The sequence below is a fragment of the Oncorhynchus clarkii genome, chromosome 2 (assembly GCF_045791955.1).
Source record: "Oncorhynchus clarkii lewisi isolate Uvic-CL-2024 chromosome 2, UVic_Ocla_1.0, whole genome shotgun sequence".
Taxonomy (NCBI): domain Eukaryota; kingdom Metazoa; phylum Chordata; class Actinopteri; order Salmoniformes; family Salmonidae; genus Oncorhynchus; species Oncorhynchus clarkii.
In genome coordinates this window covers 94,907,306-94,931,736 of record NC_092148.1, presented here as the reverse complement: position 1 = coordinate 94,931,736, position 24,431 = coordinate 94,907,306, and the positions used below count along the sequence as shown (strand labels likewise).

The following is a 24,431-nucleotide window of genomic DNA, read 5'->3' as shown; positions in this document are numbered from 1 at the left end:
AACTGTCATTTTGATATCATGGATGGTCAGTTCTTACATCCATGGCCTGTCTATGAACTTGAGAGTGGTTACATTTCTCCAGCCCCATTCTTCAGCTTTTTGCCAAAACACTGGCAGGGTGGCCACTTTGTTATTGTTTGAATTGCAGATTGCCCCTTTTAATAGTAACCGTTATGTAATGAATATGTTCTTTATTAAATACTATGTGTACTGTTTTCCTAGTCACACAATGACGCACTTGACAATATGAAATAAAACAAGAAAGATAATGACTTCATGCTTCTTCATCAGTTTAATAGGTTTGCATAATGTCTATGATAGTGTAGAGAGAAAGGACATGCAGTTCATGAAAGTAGCCTATATGATAATGAGACAGACCCTATTGGTTCCCTTTAGATACAAATATTGAATATTCCATGCAGGTAAATAAGAACATTTTAAAAGACTTAATTCGTCAAGGCCTAATCTAAGTGGTTCTTCTTGTCACACTCAGAGTCATGGCAGCCACACTTATCAATGTAAATGTAGGACTGCATGATCTTCTTCCCATCAGGGCAGACCATCTCCACCTTCCTCTTACTGGTCGACATCTCTTGACAGCAGGAGCAGGAGTGCATCAGGGTGTTTTTCTCTGCAGAGTACCTAGCAAACAGGACACACAAACAACACTGTTAGAAACATAGGTCACCTCCCATTGAAATCTTACCCTTCAATCCAATTCCCCCCGTACACATTTCTGCAAAACCCAAATGCATGTTGCGTTTGTTTCTGTGTGCTTTTTTGGCATGTGTGTGTGTGTTCTTATTTAGAGTTTGTACTCACATAGAAGATGTTCCACAGGATCCCCCGCAGGCTGAGATTTCCACCGGCACAGAGGACCTGCAGTTATTCACCTCAAGGTAGGTGGTGGTGTTCTTCACGTCACAGTGACTGATTAAAGTGCCTGTGGAGGTAGACAGAGTTAAGGAGGACATTTTAAAGTGGTGAGTTTCCCCCTTACTATGTAAAGTGCATAGACTTTTAGCAACTTGAAAAAGTACATCACATCTGTATTCAGTTTCATCTACAGTAACTCAACATTGATTTATTGTGTCATAAGATGTTAGGTTCATAAGAGGATTTATGTTCATAAGAGGTTATGTTCATAAGAGATTATGTTCATAAGAGGTCAGGTTCATAAGAGGTTATGTCCATAAGAGGTTAAGTTCATAAGTGGACAGGTTCTTTAGAGGTTATGTTCATAAGTGGTCAGGTTCATAAGAGGTTATGTTCATACGTGGTCAGGTTCATAAGAGGTTATGTTCATAAGAGGTTAAGTTCATAAGTGGTCAGGTTCATAAGAGGTTAGGTTCATAAGTGGTCAGGTTCATAAGTGGTCAGGTTCATCAGAGGTCAGGTTCATAAGAGGTCAGGTTCATATGTTTGACTCGTAGATCTGACATATAAACTAAAAATACAACACAAATCATGAATATTTAGAAATGAATCATTATATATTTTTAACTTACAGGTTGTGCAACATCCATTTGCATCCGTTTTCTCAGTTCCCTGTCAAAAAGAATAGTGAACAGCTCAATTTGGATACGACTAGTTACAGTCTAATGAGCTAGAGAACACAGTGTAGATGTTATAATGGAAAACTATGATCATCTATGAATATGTTACTGGGGTGTAAATTCAATATAACCTCCAAGTTACTATCAAATGAAGCAAGCAGTATATTTAGGAATAGTTACTTTACTTCAAATAAACACATTCAACCAGTTTCCTCATCTACTTACAGGGACACAGTCCTCTGGACGGAACACTGGGCATTTCAATTTGGATTCCACAACGATGAACTGGCTGTTTGTCTTCGTGCATCCATACTTCACACAGCGGTCACTAGGGGGCGACCAAAACTTCCCAAGCTGTCAAGTAGCAAAAAATTAAATGTTGGTAATTTAGTACTGTACGTTATAAAATCTTAAATAAATAAGAGTTGATAAATCATTTATAAACTTTTCAGAAATATCTACATCAGTATTCAAAAATGTAAACAAACATTACATTCTTAAGCATTTACACCTTTAACATTTAGGAGAATTTCTAAGCAATTATATGTTCTCATAATTGATGTCATTCGTCCCTTTGACATTTCACAAAGATATCTGATGTTAAAAATAATCTAATTTGGGTGCATTATCTCATCAATGTCACCTGAATGATGTGAGATGTGGCATCTGTTAGACCGACAACACAGTCCTTCTGTACACACGTTCCACAACATTTCTCAGGTAGGACTTCATACTCATAACCCTGGAGGAGAATCAACATGGTGACATCGTTAGGGGATTTCCTTCATATAAACCTGGAATATTATACTGTATAGCCAACCATGTAAAATGGTTCACTTATGTTAAACCGAGTTTGCAATTATCCAGAGTGCAGTACCGTTGGGCAGGTGGTGTTACAGTTGATTTGGGCACACTCAACAACATATAGCTTGGAGACTGGATCCTTTTTAGGACCACACCTGCACTCCTCACAGGTGCCGTTGGGAACATTTTCACCAAGCTGGAGAATGAGAGTTAGTATCATGCACTGAAGCAAAAATTCAGCCTGGGGCCACAGTGGCTCTCAGGATTACTTAAAGGGGCCATCTGTTTATTTTATACAAAATGTACAAATTATTTATTGTAATACAGCTCTGAGTGGTATCAAAGAAGTGTCACTTCTCACCGTGTATTCAGTATTGTTGTGGACACAAACAGGTTTGGCCACTGAAAGAACACACAATAAAAGGTTCAGACAATGATTGAGACATAACAGTTGTTGAACGGTTAAGTTAGTCACAATTCCTGCACCATGTTACCATCATGACACCTCTACCATGTTACCATCATGACACCTCTACCATGTTACCATCATGACACCTGCACCATGTTACCATCATGACACCAGCACCATGTTACCATCATGACACCTGCACCATGTTACCATCATGACACCTCTACCATGTTACCATCATGACACCTGCACCATGTTACCATCATGACACCTGCACCATGTTACCATCATGACACCTGCACCATGTTACCATCATGACACCTGCACCATGTTACCATCATGACACCTCTACCATGTTACCATCATGACACCTGCACCATGTTACCATCATGACACCTGCACCATGTTACCATCATGACACCTCTACCATGTTACCATCATGACACCTGCACCATGTTACCATCATGACACCTGCACCATGTTACCATCATGACACCTGCACCATGTTACCATCATGACACCTGCACCATGTTACCATCATGACACCTGCACCATGTTACCATCATGACACCTGCACCATGTTACCATCATGACACCTGCACCATGTTACCATCATGACACCTCTACCATGTTACCATCATGACACCTGCACCATGTTACCATCATGACACCTGCACCATGTTACCATCATGACACCTGCACCATGTTACCATCATGACACCTCTACCATGTTACCATCATGACACCTCTACCATGTTACCATCATGACACCTCTACCATGTTACCATCATGACACCTCTACCATGTTACCATCATGACACCTCTACCATGTTACCATCATGACACCTGCACTATGTTCCCATCATGACACCTGCACCATGTTCCCATCATGACACCTGCACCATGTTACCATCATGACACTGTTTTATCACTTTACACAGTTTTTAAATTATGGTGCATGATGGTCCACTGACATGGTCCACTGACAGGGTCCAATGACAGGGTCCAATGACAGGGTTCAATGACAGGGTCCACTGACAGGGTCCAGTGACAGGGTCCAATGACAGGGTCCAATGACAGGGTCCAATGACAGAGTCAAGTGACAGGGTCCAATGACAGGGTTCAATGACAGGGTCCAATGACAGAGTCAAGTGACAGGGTCCAATGACAGGGTCCAATGACAGAGTCAAGTGACAGGGTCCAATGACAGGGTCCAATGACAGAGTCAAGTGACATGGTCCACTGACAGGGTCCAATGACAGGGTCCAATGACATGGTCCAATAACAGGGTCCAATGACAGGGTCCAATGACAGGGTCCAGTGACAGGGTTCAATGACAGGGTCCAATGACAGGGTCCAATGACAGGGTCCAATGACAGGGTCCAGTGACAGGGTCCAATGACAGGGTCCAGTGACAGGGTTCAATGACAGGGTCCAATGACAGAGTCAAGTGACAGGGTCCAATGACAGGGTCCAATGACAGGGTCCAATGACAGAGTCAAGTGACAGGGTCCAATGACAGGGTCCAGTGACAGGGTCCAATGACAGGGTCCAATAGCAGAGTCAAGTGACAGAGTCAAGTGACAGGGTCCAATGACAGGGTCCAATGACAGGGTCCAATGACAGGGTCCAGTGACAGGGTGCAATGACAGGGTCCAATAGCAGAGTCAAGTGACAGAGTCAAGTGACAGGGTCCAATGACAGGGTCCAATGACAGGGTCCAATGACAGGGTCCAGTGACAGGGTCCAATGACAGGGTCCAATAGCAGAGTCAAGTGACAGAGTCAAGTGACAGGGTCCAATGACATGGTCTTCTATGAGTTTTCTTTGTTGTTACTTTTAAGGTTGGAATCAACATGCAGAACCTCCAGCAGAAAGACAGGTAAGAAACCATTGGTCCACCAGCTCAGGGACAAGCTACACTATTCACAGTCCGGGGATTATGTCACAGAGTTATGGCACATTTATGAATCCTTTATAAAGCACGTTATAGATGCTTTGTAACACATTTATGTAGTGCTTATGAAGGCTTTATGAAGTAGCTAGAATGAAGAGCTGTTTGGTGCTAACATTCCACTCCTTGTCATATGCCAAACATTTAGCACAAACAGACTTGTACCCAGGTTACCTGGTAGCACGTTAAGGTGCCTCTCTATCCTGTCTCTACTCACCACATGTATTTATCTGACAGCAGTCCACCGTCTCGTTGACCAACACCTCACCGTACTTCTTACAGGTAACAATTTCTTGGGGCAGACATTTCACTGGTTCACACTGGACACTCAGTGTGTCAGCATTACACGTGCACTTCTGGCAGTTACTGTTCCAAGTCTCACCAAACTGTGTTGGGACAAAACAAACACTGTTAACAGAGACTTCAAATTTGTTAAGACGAGGACTGGCCACCCCTCAGAACCTGGTTCCTCTCTTGGTTTATTCCTAGGTTTCTGCCTTCTAGGGAGTTTTTTCTAGCCACTGTCTTTCTGCCTCTGCATTGCTTGCTCTTTGAGGTTTTAGGTTGGGTATATGTAAAGGCTTTGTTGCTGCTGCTGATGAAACAAGGGCTTTATCAAATACATTTGATTGATTGATAATAGCAATAGGGCTCCAGCCTCTTCAGGGCTGGACAACTTACAAGCCCCAATGAAACTAGTAGATTAAAATAATGGGGGTTCTATACAGAACCTTGTTGTGGGCCATAATGTGAAGTGATCTGTTGAACCATTTCTTCTGACAGATTCATTGGGGTTCACATCCACATTATTACCTGTTTGGGTTTTCCATCAGGTCCTGTGCATCCTTGAAGGGAAAATAAGATCTTAGGTCATAAATGGTGGTACTTTGAGACACAATTAAATAATGTATTCCTCAAACTGACACATCCTTACCACAGTCACGAACACAGGTGTCAGAGAATGTGTTGAACAAGATGGTACCCTCAGGGCAGAAGCAGCCCTCCATGAATGAGTCACATACAAAGTCACGGGTCATTTGTGCTCCTTGACATGAATGCACATATTTGTCATTGTATCTAAGACAAGAAAAAACAATTTATTACAGACTAGAAACCTTGGAAAAGAATGGAAACCTTTAAGAATGCATGTCCATTAGGTAGTGGTATAAAATAATGAGATGGGAATGAGATGCGATGGGAATGAGACGAGATGGGAATGATATGGGAATGAGATGAGGAGAATGAGATGAGATGGGAATGAGATGGGAATGAGATGAGATGAGAATAAGATGAGATTAGAATGAGATGAGATGGGAATGAGATGAGAGTGAGATGAGATGGAAATGAGAATGAGATGAGATGGGAATGAGAATGAAATGGGAATGAGATGGAAATGAGATGAGAATGAGATGAGATTGGAATGAGATGAGATGGGAATGAGATGAGAGTGAGATGAGATGGAAATGAGAATGAGATGAGATGGGAATGAGATGGGAATGAGAATGAAATGGGAATGAGATGGAAATGAGATGAGAATGAGATGAGATTGGAATGAGATGAGATGGGAATGAGATGAGAATGGGAATGAGATGGGAATGAAATGTGATGGCAATGAGAATGTAATGAGAATCAGATGAGATGGGAATGAGATGGGAATGAGATGAGATGTGAATGAGATGAGAATGAGATGGGAATGAAATGTGATGGCAATGAGAATGTAATGAGAATCAGATGAGATTAGAATGAGATGGGAATGAGATGAGATGTGAATGAGATGAGAATGAGATGAGATGAGATTGAAATGAGTTGAGAGTGAGATGGGAATGAGGAGATGAGAACGAGATGAGAATTAGATGAGAATGAAATGGGAATGAGATAAGATGGTAATGAGATGAGATGGGAATGAGATGAAAACGAGATGGGAATGAGATGAGAATGAAATGGGAATGAGATAAGATGGGAATGAGTTAAGTTGGGAATGAGATGAAATGAGATGGGAATGAGATGAGATGAGATGGGAATGAGATGAGAATGAGATGAGAAGGGAATGAGATGAGAATGGGAATGAGAATGTAATCAGTATCAGATTAGATGGGAATGAGATGAGAATGAGAATGAGATGAGATGAGATGGGAATGAGATGGATACCTTGAATTGCATGTTGGCTGGATAGTAGAGCCACATGCCTTATACACTTTGGTCTTAGGGCATGTCAGATCTATATTATGGTCAAGATGGAATGAAAGACAAAACAGTATGTACACAATTTGTAAATGCAGGTTGTCAAAATACAAATAATGAATGTAAATCATAAAGTTATTAGAATTATTTAAAATTGTATTAACATCTATCCTGCATCCGTAATTGGATCCTATTCCCTACTTAGATCACTACTTATGGCCGGAGCCTGGTCAAAAGCAGTGCACTATGTAGGGAATAGGATCCCATTGGGGACACAGGTCTTATTGGATATGAAAGTCCTTCCCTACCACATTTTCCATTAGTTGATTTCCTCCAGTCGATACAGACTCCAGCTGCTGCACACCTCACGGCGTAGGCTTCCAGGCTGGAGCAGCCGATTGAGATATTTGGCATGTGGCAGACATCAAACTTACAGGCCTCGAAGAAGGGTTGTTGTGGGATAACGTCATGGCATTGCTTAAAGACCCTTCCAAAATAAAGAACCCATTTAAGTTATTATATCGGCCTAACCCAAAAGGGGCATTTAATATGTCACAACAGATTTCTTACAAATATTGACTACTCTATGCCTTACACGCTAAATTATTTGTGAAGCATCTATGAAGTTCCTATGAATATGACATATTTTATACGGCATAAACAGTCTGTAAGATACTTTTGGTTCTAAGTTATGGAACAACAACCCATGCCTTTACCGGAGAGTTTACAGACTTGTATGTAAACAGTGTCACAGCAACCTCAATCAGATTCCCTTGTCTTTGTAATATGGCTGTCTCTTTGTGTTATTACAAGGTTACACGTCTTACGGGCTAAGTATGATGTCACAGATTGATGTTTTTCCTGATGGGCAGGTTGGAGGCTTAGGGGTAGGTGGGGTAGGGGGTTGCCATTCACAGTAGGGTTTTTTAACATCAGGAATCTTCCATTCATGAGCCATCCCAGGACATGATGGGTCAATCTTTCCATTCGGTAATCTGCAATCGTTTTTCCTGATATTGTCACAGGTACCTTTATAAAGGTACAATAAATATGGGAATGAGAGAAAACACAAGTTATTTTATGTCAGAAACAGCTGCTCATAACTTTAAGGCTACCTACAGTATCTTTTAATTGGTAATGCTATCATTGTAACTGTACAGTGAACTTTAATGCCATGGAAATGCAAAAACACGCAACAAAATAACATTAAATCATTGCAACAAATGTTCAGTTTACTCACAGAGTACTTACTACAAGCTGTTCATCTGAATCATACTTAAAGTGTTTTTGGTCTACATAATGGATGCATCCCAAATGGGACCCTATTCCCCCTGGTTAAAAGGTGTGCACTACAATGGGACCCTATTCCCCCTGGTTAAAAGGAGTGAACAACAATGGGACCCTATTCCCCCTGGTTAAAATGAGTGCACTACAATGGGACCCTATTCCCCCTGGTTAAAAGGACTGAACTACAATGGGACCCTATTCCCCCTGGTTAAAAGGAGTGCACTAAAATGGGACCCTATTCCCCTGGTTAAAAGGTGGTTAAAATGAGTGCACTACAATGGGACCCTATTCCCCCTGGTTAAAAGGAGTGCACTACAATGGGACCCTATTCCCCCTGGTTAAAATGAGTGCACTACAATGGGACCCTATTCCCCTGGTTAAAAGGTGGTTAAAAGGAGTGCACTACAATGGGATCCTATTCCCCCTGGTTAAAAGGAGTGCACTACAATGGGACCTTATTCCCCCTGGTTAAAAGGAGTGCACTACAATGGGATCCTATTCCCCCTGGTTATAAGGGGTGCACTACATTGGGACCCTATCCCCCCTGGTTAAAAGGAGTGCACTACAATGGGAACAGTGTGCCATTTGGGATGCAGGCAAAGCCTACATACTTACCACACTGCCCCTCTGTGTTGTTGTAGAATAGGGAGTTTGGCAGGGTTACACTGAACATAAGGGACTTAAACATCACTGTTGCTTTAATGGCACGGATCTTCAACAGTAACTCCACCCCAGTGCTGGTGATCATGAGGTCTTCATTAGAAAAGGTTGGGAAGATCTGATTTCCATTGATGTAAACCTTGTGAATGATAAGGAAAAACATTACATTACGAATGAGAATAGAGAACAGAATAACATTACAATAATGTAGATAAGATATGAACGGTTTCCAGAACTAAATGAAGTCACAAGGAGAGTTGGTAGTCTGTTAATAATTTGACAATATAATGAAATTCTTTGAAATGTCATGGGAATGTTTCAGATACCTTGATGATGGTTTTGAGTTAATGTGATGGCATCATCAAAGTGGTTAACCAATATGTAATGTTGCTAAATAACTATTTGTAACTACTGTAGTGTAGTACTGCAAATTACATTTGTTGTAGTCGCCAAGATCAGATATCCCTATTAATCAATACCCCCACGTTACAAAAAGTAAATAAGTAAATAATAGATTTCAAAATATGAAGCTAGATTATTTTAAGTCTTAAAGTGGTATGATAATGTCTATCTCAAAGAATGTATGTTTCAAAGAATCTCTGTATGAAAGAATGTCTGTATCAAAGAATGTCTATATCAAAGAATGTCTGTATCAAAGAATGTCTGTATCAAAGAATGTCTGTATCAAAGAATGTCTGTATCAAAGAATGTCTGTATCAAAGAATGTCTGTATCAAAGAATGTCTGTATCAAAGAATGCCTGTATCAAGAATGTCTATATCAAATAATGTCTATCTCAAAGTGCACTTTTTAAAGTGTATAAATGTGAACAATAGCACAGTTACAATTACCATATTTGTTGTCACGTTTAATCTCTTCGGAGTAAGAACGATTTTGTAGGACTTGTAATTGACAATCAGAGACTGAGGGCAGGTCGCATGTCCAGACGGATCGCAGTTATAGTTGTCGATGATGACACTGAAGTTCTGTCGAGGAACTATTTCTTTAATCAAAACGTAGGTGCAGTTTTCCTGGAAACTGTAATATTGGCCATCAAATGTGACGTAATGAGGGTCTCCCCATCCGTAGCATATACCTGAGGGATAGAAGGTAACAAATAGATAGATCACTCATCAATACAAGAGTTTAAAGTCCTACTCCAGTCTCCTTTTCACCTCATTTAACACCTGATTTACTGAACACAAGGGCTGGTCGAGGTATCCTCATGAAATGGCACAAGCTGATAACATCGCAATGTCACGATCAGATCAGACCAAGGGTGCAACTTTTACTGGGGACGGGGGGTGGACGGGGGCATGTCTCCACCACTTTCTGAAATTGCATTTTTGTTCCCCCCCAGTTTTATCATTGTAATGTGATACAAAACAAGGCAACGCTGTGCTTTAGGACCATGCGGACGCCTCTGAGTGGTCCAGTAGGGTGTTTGGAGTGTTTATCCGACTGGATACAAATAATAATGATAATGATTATGCCCCCCAATACTAAAACCAAAGTTGCGCCACTGGATCAGACCAACTCCTTGAAGTTTTATACTTGGGATATCACTTTCCAACAGGAAATGTTCAAAAATCACTGGAGGACGTCTTTAAAACAAGTACACTTGGAGTAATACGTATTTGTAGAAGGTGGGAACAGAAGATAATTAAAAACATTACGTTTTGAACTTACATTCACATTCGTAGTGATAGCAGCAACCTGATTCGTCATAGACTTTCACTGGTGGGTATCCATTTTCACACACAGGCTTTTCTACAGACTTACAGTCCACAGGCGTGGTGGTAATTACACCCCTGTGGCAAGTCTGAGTAGTGCAGTTGTCTGTCTTCCAAGTCTCACCATCCTAAAGTTGAAAATGTATGTTTTAGTCCTGAAAGTAAACACACTACGTACTACACAACACGATGAACAACACAACACTATAAACTACACAACACTAGGAAATACACAACACTATGAACTACACAACACTATGATGTACACAACACTATGAACTAGACAACACTATGAAGTACACAACACTATGAACTACACAGCACTATGAACTAAGAAACACAATAATTCTGTTTATTTTATTTCATTACCTTTCTTGGTGGAATGACATATTCACAGCCCTTGTAAGGTGTAGTCGGGGACAATGTAGATGTTGTAGAATGTGTAGCTTCTGTTGTTGTTGAGACAGTGCTGACTGTAGTTGAGACAGTGCTGACTGTAGTTGAGACAGTGCTGACTGTAGCTGGGGTCGTAGAGGGACATGGTCTGGCTTGTTTCTCAACAACACAACTTGAGTTACAGTAGGAGGTGAAACACCAGCCTGCCCCATCAGTCTCATTATATATCAAGGAACCTAAACATAAACATAATATTAGTAATGAATAGATATTAAATGAAGTGTAGGAATGCAATATGTAGTCAGAATTTATCATTTTAATGAAGGAAACTTATCACTTACCAGCAGGGAAATGTAGATTTTTGTATGTGCAAAAACATAACGTGGTAGGGCTTGTGGTCGTGGTAGGGGCTGTCGTTGGGGTAATGATAGGGGTTGTGGTTGGGGTAATGGTAGGGGTTGTTGTTGGGGTAATGGTAGGGGGAGTGGTAGGGGTCGTGATATGAGTTGTTGTTGGGGTAATGGTTGGGGTTGTTGTTGTGGTCGTGGTAGGGGTTGTTGTTGGGGAAGTGGTAGGGGGTGTTGTTGGGGTAATGGTTGGGGTTGTTGTTATGGTAGTGGTAGGGGTTGTTGTTGGGGTAATGATAGAGGTTGTTGTTGGGGTAGTGGTAGGGGTTGTTGTTGGGGTAATGATAGTGGTTGTTGTTGGGGTAATGGTAGGGGTTGTGCCTGGGGTAATGGTAGGGGTTGTGCCTGGGGTAATGGTAGGGGTTGTGGTTGGGTTTGATGTTGTTGCTGTAGTTGTTGTTGGACTTTCTGTGGTGGTTGTTGTTGTTGTTGTTGTTGTTGTTGTGGTAGTAGTTGGGGTAGTAGTAGGGGTTGTTGTGGGAGTTGTTGATTCTGGACCAGTTGTAATTTCCTCTGTTGTTTCACTTGTTGTGGAATATGTTGTTGTCTTAGATGTTGTTGTGGTTGATGGACTTTCTGTGGTGGTTGTTGTTGTTGTTGTTGTTGTGGTGGTAGGTGTTGTTGATTCTGGACCAGTTGTAACTTCCTCTGTTACTATTGTTGTTATGGATTGAGTTGTTGACTTAGTTGTGGTTGTTGGACTTTCTGTTGTTGTTGTTGGACGTTCTGTTGTTGTTGGAATTTCTGTTGTTGTTGTTGTTGGGGTTGTTGTTGTTGGACTTGCTGTTGTTGTTGTTGTTGTTGGGGTAGTTGTTGTTGTTGGACTTTCTGTTGTTGTTGTTGGGGTAGTTGTTGATGTTATAATGGTTGTTGTGTGCCTTTCTGCGGTGGTAGGTGTCTCATCGCTACAAACATCAACACAACATCTGACTCTGATCTCGTAGTTGTAGCATATTGGTGGGATGCCTTGATCCTTGTTGCGGCATATCAGTCCAACTGAGGGATTGCATTCAACATTTTGACCTAGTTCGGCCAAAGGAACATAGATGTTGTCTTTGGCTCTGCATTCTACTTCCTTCGGTTGGCTACAAATATCAATACCAGATTTCCTTATATTTTCTATGGTTTCAAAATCTCCTCCTTCTGGTCCAACAGAGGGATAGTATTTGCTAATCCAGTTTGACCATTCACAGACAGTGTTGGTCAGGCAGTGTGGAGTAGTAGTGGATAAAGTGGATGTTGGTGAAGTAGGGGTTGTTGTGGGGGTAGTGGAAGGGGTTGTTGTCAGAGTAATGGTTGTTGTGGTTGTTGTTGGTTCTGGACCAGTTGTATTTTCCTCTGTTGTTTCACTTGTTGTGGAATATTTTGTTGACATAGTCGTTGTTGTTGATGTTGGACTTTCTGTTGTTGTTGTTGAACTTTCTGTTGTTGTTGTTGTTGTTGTTGGGGTAATGGTAGGGGTTGTCGTTGGGGTAATGGTAGGGGTTGTGCCTGGGGTAATGGTAGGGGTTGTGGTTGGGTTTGATGTAGTAGTTTCTTCTGTCTGTGTTGTCAAGTTTGATATTTGCTTTTCAGTTGGTGTTGGTGTTGGTGTTGTGTTTGTTGGATTTGTTACTACAGTGAAGTCTGTTGTTGTAGCCTCAGAGGTAGTCCTCGTCTGAGTTGTTGTTGTGGTAATAGTTGGTGTAGTAGTAGGGGTTGTTGTAAGTGTTGTTGATTCTGGACCAGTTGTAATTTCCTCTGTTGTTTCAGTTGTTGTGGAATATGTTGTTGTCTTAGATGTTGTTGTGGTTGATGGACTTTCTGTGGTGGTTGTTGTTGTTGTTGTTGTTGTGGTGGTAGGTGTTGTTGATTCTGGACCAGTTGTAACTTCCTCTGTTACTATTGTTGTTATGGATTGAGTTGTTGACTTAGTTGTTGTTGTTGGACTTTCTGTTGTTGTTGTTGGACGTTCTGTTGTTGTTTGACTTTCTGTTGTTGTTATTGTTGTTGGTGTAGTTGTTGTTGTTGGACTTGTTGTTGTTGTTGTTGGGGTAGTTGTTGTTGTTGGACTTTCTGTTGTTGTTGTTGTTGTTGGGGTAGTTGTTGTTGTTGGACTTTCTGTTGTTGTTGTTGGGGTAGTTGTTGATGTTATAATGGTTGTTGTGTGCCTTTCTGCGGTGGTAGGTGTCTCATCGCTACAAACATCAACACAACATCTGACTCTGATCTCGTAGTTGTAGCATATTGGTGGGATGCCTTGATCCTTGTTGCGGCATATCAGTCCAACTGAGGGATTGCATTCAACATTTTGACCTAGTTCGGCCAAAGGAACATAGATGTTCTCTTTGGCTCTGCATTCTACTTCCTTCGGTTGGCTACAAATATCAATACCAGATTTCCTTATATTTTCTATGGTTTCAAAATCTCCTCCTTCTGGTCCAACAGAGGGATAGTATTTGCTAATCCAGTCTGACCATTCACAGACAGTGTTGGTCAGGCAGTGTGGAGTAGTAGTGGATAAAGTGGGTGTTGGTGAAGTAGGGGTTGTTGTGGGGGTAGTGGAAGGGGTTGTTGTCAGAGTTATGGTTGTTGTGGTTGTTGTTGGTTCAGGACCAGTTGTAATTTCCTCTGTTGTTTCACTTGTTGTGGAATATTTTGTTGACATAGTCGTTGTTGTTGATGTTGGACTTTCTGTTGTTGTTGTTGAACTTTCTGTTGTTGTTGTTGTTGTTGTTGGGGTAATGGTAGGGGTTGTCGTTGGGGTAATGGTAGGGGTTGTGCCTGGGGTAATGGTAGGGGTTGTGGTTGGGTTTGATGTTGTTGCTGTAGTTGTTGTTGGACTTTCTGTGGTGGTTGTTGTTGTTGTTGTTGTTGTTGTTGTTGTGGTAGTAGTTGGGGTAGTAGTAGGGGTTGTTATGGGAGTTGTTGATTCTGGACCAGTTGTAATTTCCTCTGTTGTTTCACTTGTTGTGGAATAGGTTGTTGTCTTAGATGTTGTTGTGGTTGATGGACTTTCTGTGGTGGTTGTTGTTGTTGTTGTTGTGGTGGTAGGTGTTGTTGATTCTGGACCAGTTGTAACTTCCTCTGTTACTATTGTTGTTATGGATTGAGTTGTTGACTTAGCTGTGGTTGTTGGACTTTCTGTTGTTGTTGTTGGACGTTCTGTTGTTGTTGGAATTTCTGTTGTTGTTGTTGTTGTTGGGGTTGTTGTTGTTGGACTTTCTGTTGTTGTTGTTGTTGTTGGGGTAGTTGTTGTTGTTGGACTTTCTGTTGTTGTTGTTGGGGTAGTTGTTGATGTTATAATGGTTGTTGTGTGCCTTTCTGCGGTGGTAGGTGTCTCATCGCTACAAACATCAACACAACATCTGACTCTGATCTCGTAGTTGTAGCATATTGGTGGGATGCCTTGATCCTTGTTGCGGCATATCAGTCCAACTGAGGGATTGCATTCAACATTTTGACCTAGTTCGGCCAAAGGAACATAGATGTTCTCTTTGGCTCTGCATTCTACTTCCTTCGGTTGGCTACAAATATCAATACCAGATTTCCTTATATTTTCTATGGTTTCAAAATCTCCTCCTTCTGGTCCAACAGAGGGATAGTATTTGCTAATCCAGTCTGACCATTCACAGACAGTGTTGGTCAGGCAGTGTGGAGTAGTAGTGGATAAAGTGGGTGTTGGTGAAGTAGGGGTTGTTGTGGGGGTAGTGGAAGGGGTTGTTGTCAAAGTTATGGTTGTTGTGGTTGTTGTTGGTTCAGGACCAGTTGTAATTTCCTCTGTTGTTTCACTTGTTGTGGAATATTTTGTTGACATAGTCGTTGTTGTTGATGTTGGACTTTCTGTTGTTGTTGTTGAACTTTCTGTTGTTGTTGTTGTTGTTGTTGGGGTAATGGTAGGGGTTGTCGTTGGGGTAATGGTAGGGGTTGTGCCTGGGGTAATGGTAGGGGTTGTGGTTGGGTTTGATGTTGTTGCTGTAGTTGTTGTTGGACTTTCTGTGGTGGTTGTTGTTGTTGTTGTTGTTGTTGTTGTTGTGGTAGTAGTTGGGGTAGTAGTAGGGGTTGTTGTGGGAGTTGTTGATTCTGGACCAGTTGTAATTTCCTCTGTTGTTTCACTTGTTGTGGAATAGGTTGTTGTCTTAGATGTTGTTGTGGTTGATGGACTTTCTGTGGTGGTTGTTGTTGTTGTTGTTGTGGTGGTAGGTGTTGTTGATTCTGGACCAGTTGTAACTTCCTCTGTTACTATTGTTGTTATGGATTGAGTTGTTGACTTAGCTGTGGTTGTTGGACTTTCTGTTGTTGTTGTTGGACGTTCTGTTGTTGTTGGAATTTCTGTTGTTGTTGTTGTTGTTGGGGTTGTTGTTGTTGGACTTTCTGTTGTTGTTGTTGTTGTTGGGGTAGTTGTTGTTGTTGGACTTTCTGTTGTTGTTGTTGGGGTAGTTGTTGATGTTATAATGGTTGTTGTGTGCCTTTCTGCGGTGGTAGGTGTCTCATCGCTACAAACATCAACACAACATCTGACTCTGATCTCGTAGTTGTAGCATATTGGTGGGATGCCTTGATCCTTGTTGCGGCATATCAGTCCAACTGAGGGATTGCATTCAACATTTTGACCTAGTTCGGCCAAAGGAACATAGATGTTGTCTTTGGCTCTGCATTCTACTTCCTTCGGTTGGCTACAAATATCAATACCAGATTTCCTTATATTTTCTATGGTTTCAAAATCTCCTCCTTCTGGTCCAACAGAGGGATAGTATTTGCTAATCCAGTTTGACCATTCACAGACAGTGTTGGTCAGGCAGTGTGGAGTAGTAGTGGATAAAGTGGATGTTGGTGAAGTAGGGGTTGTTGTGGGGGTAGTGGAAGGGGTTGTTGTCAGAGTAATGGTTGTTGTGGTTGTTGTTGGTTCTGGACCAGTTGTAATTTCCTCTGTTGTTTCACTTGTTGTGGAATATTTTGTTGACATAGTCGTTGTTGTTGATGTTGGACTTTCTGTTGTTGTTGTTGAACTTTCTGTTGTTGTTGTTGTTGTTGTTGGGGTAATGGTAGGGGTTGTCGTTGGGGTAATGGTAGGGGTTGTGCCTGGGGTAATGGTAGGGGTTGTGGTTGGGTTTGATGTAGTAGTTTCTTCTGTCTGTGTTGTCAAGTTTGATATTTGCTTTTCAGTTGGTGTTGGTGTTGGTGTTGTGTTTGTTGGATTTGTTACTACAGTGAAGTCTGTTGTTGTAACCTCAGAGGTAGTCCTCGTCTGAGTTGTTGTTGTGGTAATAGTTGGGGTAGTAGTGGGGGTTGTTGTAAGTGTTGTTGATTCTGGACCAGTTGTAATTTCCTCTGTTGTTTCAGTTGTTGTGGAATATGTCGTTGTCTTAGATGTTGTTGTGGTTGATGGACTTTCTGTGGTGGTTGTTGTTGTTGTTGTTGTTGTGGTGGTAGGTGTTGTTGATTCTGGACCAGTTGTAACTTCCTCTGTTACTATTGTTGTTATGGATTGAGTTGTTGACTTAGTTGTTGTTGTTGGACTTTCTGTTGTTGTTGTTGGACGTTCTGTTGTTGTTTGACTTTCTGTTGTTGTTATTGTTGTTGGTGTAGTTGTTGTTGTTGGACTTGTTGTTGTTGTTGTTGGGGTAGTTGTTGTTGTTGGACTTTCTGTTGTTGTTGTTGTTGTTGGGGTAGTTGTTGTTGTTGGACTTTCTGTTGTTGTTGTTGGGGTAGTTGTTGATGTTATAATGGTTGTTGTGTGCCTTTCTGCGGTGGTAGGTGTCTCATCGCTACAAACATCAACACAACATCTGACTCTGATCTCGTAGTTGTAGCATATTGGTGGGATGCCTTGATCCTTGTTGCGGCATATCAGTCCAACTGAGGGATTGCATTCAACATTTTGACCTAGTTCGGCCAAAGGAACATAGATGTTGTCTTTGGCTCTGCATTCTACTTCCTTCGGTTGGCTACAAATATCAATACCAGATTTCCTTATATTTTCTATGGTTTCAAAATCTCCTCCTTCTGGTCCAACAGAGGGATAGTATTTGCTAATCCAGTTTGACCATTCACAGACAGTGTTGGTCAGGCAGTGTGGAGTAGTAGTGGATAAAGTGGATGTTGGTGAAGTAGGGGTTGTTGTGGGGGTAGTGGAAGGGGTTGTTGTCAGAGTTATGGTTGTTGTGGTTGTTGTTGGTTCAGGACCAGTTGTAATTTCCTCTGTTGTTTCACTTGTTGTGGAATATTTTGTTGACATAGTCGTTGTTGTTGATGTTGGACTTTCTGTTGTTGTTGTTGAACTTTCTGTTGTTGTTGTTGTTGTTGTTGGGGTAATGGTAGGGGTTGTCGTTGGGGTAATGGTAGGGGTTGTGCCTGGGGTAATGGTAGGGGTTGTGGTTGGGTTTGATGTTGTTGCTGTAGTTGTTGTTGGACTTTCTGTGGTGGTTGTTGTTGTTGTTGTTGTGGTAGTAGTTGGGGTAGTAGTAGGGGTTGTTGTGGGAGTTGTTGATTCTGGACCAGTTGTAATTTCCTCTGTTGTTTCACTTGTTGTGGAATAGGTTGTTGTCTTAGATGTTGTTGTGGTTGATGGACTTTCTGTGGTGGTTGTTGTTGTTGTTGTTGTGGTGGTAGGTGTTGTTGATTCTGGACCAGTTGTAACTTCCTCTGTTACTATTGTTGTTATGGATTGAGTTGTTGACTTAGCTGTGGTTGTTGGACTTTCTGTTGTTGTTGTTGGACGTTCTGTTGTTGTTGGAATTTCTGTTGTTGTTGTTGTTGTTGGGGTTGTTGTTGTTGGACTTTCTGTTGTTGTTGTTGTTGTTGGGGTAGTTGTTGTTGTTGGACTTTCTGTTGTTGTTGTTGGGGTAGTTGTTGATGTTATAATGGTTGTTGTGTGCCTTTCTGCGGTGGTAGGTGTCTCATCGCTACAAACATCAACACAACATCTGACTCTGATCTCGTAGTTGTAGCATATTGGTGGGATGCCTTGATCCTTGTTGCGGCATATCAGTCCAACTGAGGGATTGCATTCAACATTTTGACCTAGTTCGGCCAAAGGAACATAGATGTTGTCTTTGGCTCTGCATTCTACTTCCTTTGGTTGGCTACAAATATCAATACCAGATTTCCTTATATTTTCTATGGTTTCAAAATCTCCTCCTTCTGGTCCAACAGAGGGATAGTATTTGCTAATCCAGTTTGACCATTCACAGACAGTGTTGGTCAGGCAGTGTGGAGTAGTAGTGGATAAAGTGGATGTTGGTGAAGTAGGGGTTGTTGTGGGGGTAGTGGAAGGGGTTGTTGTCAGAGTAATGGTTGTTGTGGTTGTTGTTGGTTCTGGACCAGTTGTAATTTCCTCTGTTGTTTCACTTGTTGTGGAATATTTTGTTGACATAGTCGTTGTTGTTGATGTTGGACTTTCTGTTGTTGTTGTTGAACTTTCTGTTGTTGTTGTTGTTGTTGTTGGGGTAATGGTAGGGGTTGTCGTTGGGGTAATGGTAGGGGTTGTGCCTGGGGTAATGGTAGGGGTTGTGGTTGGGTTTGATGTTGTTGCTGTAGTTGTTGTTGGACTTTCTGTGGTGGTTGTTGTTGTTGTTGTTGTTGTTGTTGTTGTGGTAGTAGTTGGGGTAGTAGTAGGGGTTGTTGTGGGAGTTGTTGATTCTGGACCAGTTGTAATTTCCTCTGTTGTTTCACTTGTTGTGGAATATGTTGTTGTCTTAGATGTTGTTGTGGTTGATGGACTTTCTGTGGTGGTTGTTGTTGTTGTTGTTGTGGTGGTAGGTGTTGTTGATTCTGGACCAGTTGTAACTTCCTCTGTTACTATTGTTGTTATGGATTGAGTTGTTGACTTAGCTGTGGTTGTTGGACTTTCTGTTGTTGTTGTTGGACGTTCTGTTGTTGTTGGAATTTCTGTTGTTGTTGTTGTTGTTGTTGGGGTTGTTGTTGTTGGACTTTCTGTTGTTGTTGTTGTTGTTGGGGTAGTTGTTGTTGTTGGACTTTCTGTTGTTGTTGTTGGACTTTCTGTTGTTGTTGGACTTTCTGTTGGTGTTATTGTTGTTGGGGTAGTTGTTGGTGTTGGACTTTCGGTTGTTGTTGTTGTTGTTGGGGTAGTTGATGATGTTGTAATGGTTGTTGTGTGCCTTTCTGCGGTGGTAGGTGTCTCATTGCTACAAACATCAACACAACATCTGACTCTGATCTCGTAGTTGTAGCATATTGGTGGGATGCCTTGATCCTTGTTGCGGCATATCAGTCCAACTGAGGGATTGCATTCAACATTTTGACCTAGTTCGGCCAAAGGAACATAGATGTTGTCTTTGGCTCTGCATTCTACTTCCTTCGGTTGGCTACAAATATCAATACCAGATTTCCTTATATTTTCTATGGTTTCAAAATCTCCTCCTTCTGGTCCAACAGAGGGATAGTATTTGCTAATCCAGTCTGACCATTCACAGACAGTGTTGGTCAGGCAGTGTGGAGAAGTAGTGGATAAAGTGGGTGTTGGTGAAGTAGGGGTTGTTGTGTGGGTAGTGGAAGGGGTTGTTGTCAGAGTAATGGTTGTTGTGGGGGTAGTGGAAGGGCGTGTTGTCAGTGTCATGGTTGTTGTGGGGGTAGGGGTATGGGTTGTGGTTGTGGTTGGGGTAGTGGTAGGAGTTGAGAAAACAAATACTGTTGTGGTCGGTGCTTGAGTGGATATCTGTGTTGTTGTAACACTTGGTGTAGTCTTTGGAGTTGGGGTGGTAGGACAGGGGTTCATAATCCGGACAATAGTTCCATTCTCTTTGCAGGTGGCAGTAATACAGGTCCCATCACCGTCAGATGTGTGATATATGGTCGCTCCATACGGGTATGTTCTGCCGTCGTATAAACAATAGCAAGCTGCAATAGGATTATCACAAGGAACACAAGTTAATATCATGTAATCATCTTGTCATGTTACCTTCTTGGTAATAATGTAGACTAATGTTTCAGTTATTATTATGTAATCATCTTGTCATGTTACCTTCTTGGTAATAATGTAGACTAATGTTTCAGTTATTATCATGTAATCATCTTGTCATTTTACTTCTTGGTAATAATGTAGGCTGATGTTTCAGTTTGTCGTGGTTTTCCTTACCTTGGACATCATAGCTGCATCTGACCTCAGTTGATGAGCAACGACTTGAAAAAGAAAGAAGGAGGTTACAGTTCCTTTCAAAGTCGAATAAGATATTAAGAGCTATTTTTTATGAATTACATAACAATGTTATATGTTATATTCACAATAAGGTATTAACAGGTCAAATCACAATAAGGTATTAACAGGTCAAATCACAATAAGGTATTAACAGGTCAAATCACAATGAGGTATTAACAGGTCAAATCACAATAAGGTATTAACAGGTCAAATCACAATGAGGTATTAACAGGTCAAATCACAATGAGGTATTAACAGGTCAAATCACAATAAGGTATTAACAGGTCAAATCACAATAAGGTATTAACAGGTCAAATCACAATGAGGTATTAACAGGTCAAATCACAATGAGGTATTAACAGGTCAAATCACAATGAGGTATTAACAGGTCAAATCACAATGAGGTATTAACAGGTCAAATCACAATGAGGTATTAACAGGTCAAATCACAATAAGGTATTAACAGGTCAAATCACAATAAGGTATTAACAGGTCAAATCACAATGAGGTATTAACAGGTCAAATCACAATGAGGTATTAACAGGTCAAATCACAATGAGGTATTAACAGGTCAAATCACAATGAGGTATTAACAGGTCATATCACAATAAGGTATTAACAGGTCAAATCACAATAAGGTATTAACAGGTCAAATCACAATCTTTGAAAATCATAATCAATTGAATGGTAGGAAAACCTCTTTGTAGGTGGACTATTGACATTGCCTTATCTGACCAGAAATACAGGCTACCTTAAGGCTTATACCAACCGTATTAAACCCTATGTAATGTAAATACAGTATCTGTGTATTTATCAAAATGTTGATACATACCATGGCTGACAGTTCTCCTTGGAAGGTATAACCTCTCCATCATTGTAATGAGTTCCATCTCCATCGTAGCAACCACAGTCCTTCTTAGTGACACACTTCATGGTACTTTCTTCCAAATAAGGCTGGGCCGAAGGACATTTTGGATAGCAACCTTTAAGATAAAAACAGTCAATTTAATCCAGGACACCTGCACAGATTAGATCATCCTCATGGTATCTAGTTTTAACACCAAAGCTGTAATGGATATGATATTTCAATATTTGTATTTCGTTTTCAGTATAGATGAACAAGGGAGGGGGAGGCATTACATATTGTATACTGTACATTTGTTTAACAACTTGGAATGTAAATTGTAAATCAAACGGCCAAGCTGTTATGAAGGGCTCTTAGTTACCTTCCAGTGCAGGGATCTGACTGGAGCATGTTCCTGAGGGATTCTTGCAGGTCTTCATACAGGGGTATCCACACGGATTATAATGCCACTCACACTCACCAATAGGGTTGTAGAAATCACAGAACAGAGCTGGTGAAACGAAAACATGTCACATTTTAACGGAACCAGGGTCCTAAAAGATTGATTGAACAGTTACACATTCAAATGATAAATTGGTATTCTGTCCCGATAGCTAAACAATCCCACCTATCCATCAATCAATTGTCCCACTCAAAGCAAATGACTCACGGCAGATATCTGGTGTTCTCCACTTAATACAAGCCCCTGCCTCGTTACAGGCCTGGGCGTAGGCTGCTACAGCTGTACAGAAACACTCGCAGTCTCCCCCAGTGTCACAGGCACACGAGTCCCTCACACAGGCATCATGGAATGGCGTGGGGTCCACCTTTTAGGAAGATGCATTAAGCCATCATTTATTTATTCAATGCATTGCCCAGCTTGTTGAAGAGACTACAGATGAATTATTGACAATGATTATTATTCGGTTGGATGGCTGACTTTATGTTTTTGTTTTCTGTTTAGTACTACTTTTGTTGTTGTCTATTATGGTGACTGTGTGGACATTCACATGATTATTGACAAACCAATTTTATTGGAAAGATTTTTCCATAAAACCTGAGTATAAGCTAAGGTTGTAATGGTTGTTGAAACTCTAAGACTATTGATACTGACAGAATAAGAACAAGTCTTTGATACTAATTACTAGTCTGCAGCTAGGAATTCGGTGTCATTGAATACGAAGACCGACAACTGCCGAAACATCTGTCTATAACGAATGAATGTTACTCTGAACTATCCTTTCTAACCACGGCAGAGAGAGAGAGAGGGCGGACAAACTCTCCAACAGAAACACACTTTTCAACAGAGATCCTGACAACACACTGAGCGTAAATATATATATTGATTGCAATCGTTCCCGAATGAGTGAGCGTTCAGGTGCAAAGGATTACCATTTAAATTGTTATAATTATCAACCTTGTAGTGTCTCATCTCAGTCGACCCCCACTTCCCTTTTGTCCACCAAGCCCCCCCAAAAAATATGTATTCCTGAGCTTTCTTAAATCTCCTCCTATCTATACGACAGACACTTCAACATCTTATTTCTTATGATTTATTTTTGACTGTCTTTTTTTGCCATTTATGAATGTGTTGTTAAGGCCTGTAGTATTAAAGGCCAAATTCAATATTTTAAATGTTTTCTTTCGTAAATATATATTTTTGAAACATAAAGGGGTCCTACAATTCAAAATGAAATATCCAAATGATCAATAGTATTACTATTTTAAAACAATTCCATATGTAACCCCCCCCCCCCAACGGTGTAGACTTTTAACAGAAAATTACAATTTTCACCAAATGCAAATACCAATGTAGCCAAGATACACAAGTCATAGCCTTTGTACAGCCAGCTTATTTGAACCTGCCAACTGCATGTATCTGCTGTACTGTCTATTGAATGTATCTGCTGTACTGTCTATTGAATGTTTATGCTGTAGTCTCTATTGAATGTATCTGCTGTACTGTCTATTGAATGTATCTGCTGTAGTCTCTATTGAATGTATCTGCTGTCGTCTCTATTGAATGTATCTGCTGTCGTCTCTATTGAATGTATCTGCTGTCGTCTCTATTGAATGTATCTGCTGTACTGTCTATTGAATGTATCTGCTGTAGTCTCTAATGTATCTGTACTGTCTATTGAATCAATCTGCTGTAGTCTCTATTGAATGTATCTGCTGTCGACTCTATTGAATGTATCTGCTGTCGTCTCTATTGAATGTATCTGCTGTAGTCTCTATTGAATGTATCTGCTGTCGTCTCTATTGAAGTATTTGCTGTATATATGTGTCTTTTTATCTTCGTTTATATAGACTACGTCGACTTCCTAACAACTTTGGTATTGAATCTACATTGAATAGTATCTGCTGTGTACTGTACCTGTGAGTGGCAGGCTGAGAAAACGTTACTGGTGATGATGCTGCAACGTTTCAGAGACCAGGACTGCCTGTATGATCTTAAAGTGCATGGGTTTTTTATGACATCAGCATTGGGGCAACTGGGTGACACTTTCCAGCTGTTCCCAAACTCCAGAGCTTCAACAACCACTTCCTGGTTTCTGGACGTGAAGTCGTTCTTTCCATTACCGTCGTAGTTTCCACACAGACCACACACTTGGCCCTGGAAGGAAATTCAACATTTAGAAATAGTAACTTGAAGTAGATAATCAAACATCACATTGCTTTGGAAGCCAATGCAATTGCTAAATAAAGATACAGTGCCAGCATTGGTTCAAAATGTTCTATTCTAGTCACTCACCTGGAAGGTAGAGCTGAGTTTGATGAACAGGCTATTCTTCTTGTCCCACATGAGGATCAGGCCATTTTCAGCCTCAACAACAATATAGAGACCGATAGAGTGGACCTGGTATGGTACGTCAACCCCGTTCTCTTGTTTGATCACTTTTACAGATTCATCTGCTAGTATGATCTCATTGCTCTGAAAGAGAGAAACAGAAAGTGTTCATTGCTAATGTAATACTAGTAGAGAGGTTTACACTGTGATGGTGCTGGATTTAACACTATCCAGGGTAACATTGTGGTGGTGCTGGGTTTTACACCATCCAGGG

The 24,431-nt window shown here is 41.0% G+C and overlaps 1 protein-coding gene across 1 annotated transcript in view; it reads right to left on the bottom strand.

The window, feature by feature from the left end:
• Positions 1 to 266: 266 nt before the first annotated feature.
• The window catches only part of LOC139376606 (mucin-2-like), a 36,102-nt gene continuing 11,937 nt past the window's right edge, over positions 267 to 24,431 (bottom strand). The window contains exons 15-38 of the mRNA XM_071119386.1: positions 24,122 to 24,301; positions 23,744 to 23,983; positions 22,037 to 22,193; positions 21,749 to 21,877; positions 21,355 to 21,505; positions 20,463 to 20,506; positions 11,321 to 20,224; positions 10,953 to 11,215; positions 10,540 to 10,711; positions 9,702 to 9,946; positions 8,807 to 8,990; positions 7,732 to 7,933; positions 7,213 to 7,391; positions 6,872 to 6,941; positions 5,658 to 5,800; positions 5,537 to 5,568; positions 4,941 to 5,109; positions 2,722 to 2,762; positions 2,434 to 2,556; positions 2,200 to 2,298; positions 1,782 to 1,910; positions 1,509 to 1,548; positions 823 to 943; positions 267 to 642 (exon numbers count right to left, since the gene is read on the bottom strand). Of these exons, the coding sequence (XP_070975487.1) occupies positions 462 to 642; positions 823 to 943; positions 1,509 to 1,548; positions 1,782 to 1,910; positions 2,200 to 2,298; positions 2,434 to 2,556; positions 2,722 to 2,762; positions 4,941 to 5,109; positions 5,537 to 5,568; positions 5,658 to 5,800; positions 6,872 to 6,941; positions 7,213 to 7,391; positions 7,732 to 7,933; positions 8,807 to 8,990; positions 9,702 to 9,946; positions 10,540 to 10,711; positions 10,953 to 11,215; positions 11,321 to 20,224; positions 20,463 to 20,506; positions 21,355 to 21,505; positions 21,749 to 21,877; positions 22,037 to 22,193; positions 23,744 to 23,983; positions 24,122 to 24,301 (12,198 nt within the window). The 3' untranslated portion in view covers positions 267 to 461. The remainder of the gene's footprint in view (positions 643 to 822; positions 944 to 1,508; positions 1,549 to 1,781; positions 1,911 to 2,199; positions 2,299 to 2,433; positions 2,557 to 2,721; positions 2,763 to 4,940; positions 5,110 to 5,536; positions 5,569 to 5,657; positions 5,801 to 6,871; positions 6,942 to 7,212; positions 7,392 to 7,731; positions 7,934 to 8,806; positions 8,991 to 9,701; positions 9,947 to 10,539; positions 10,712 to 10,952; positions 11,216 to 11,320; positions 20,225 to 20,462; positions 20,507 to 21,354; positions 21,506 to 21,748; positions 21,878 to 22,036; positions 22,194 to 23,743; positions 23,984 to 24,121; positions 24,302 to 24,431) is intronic.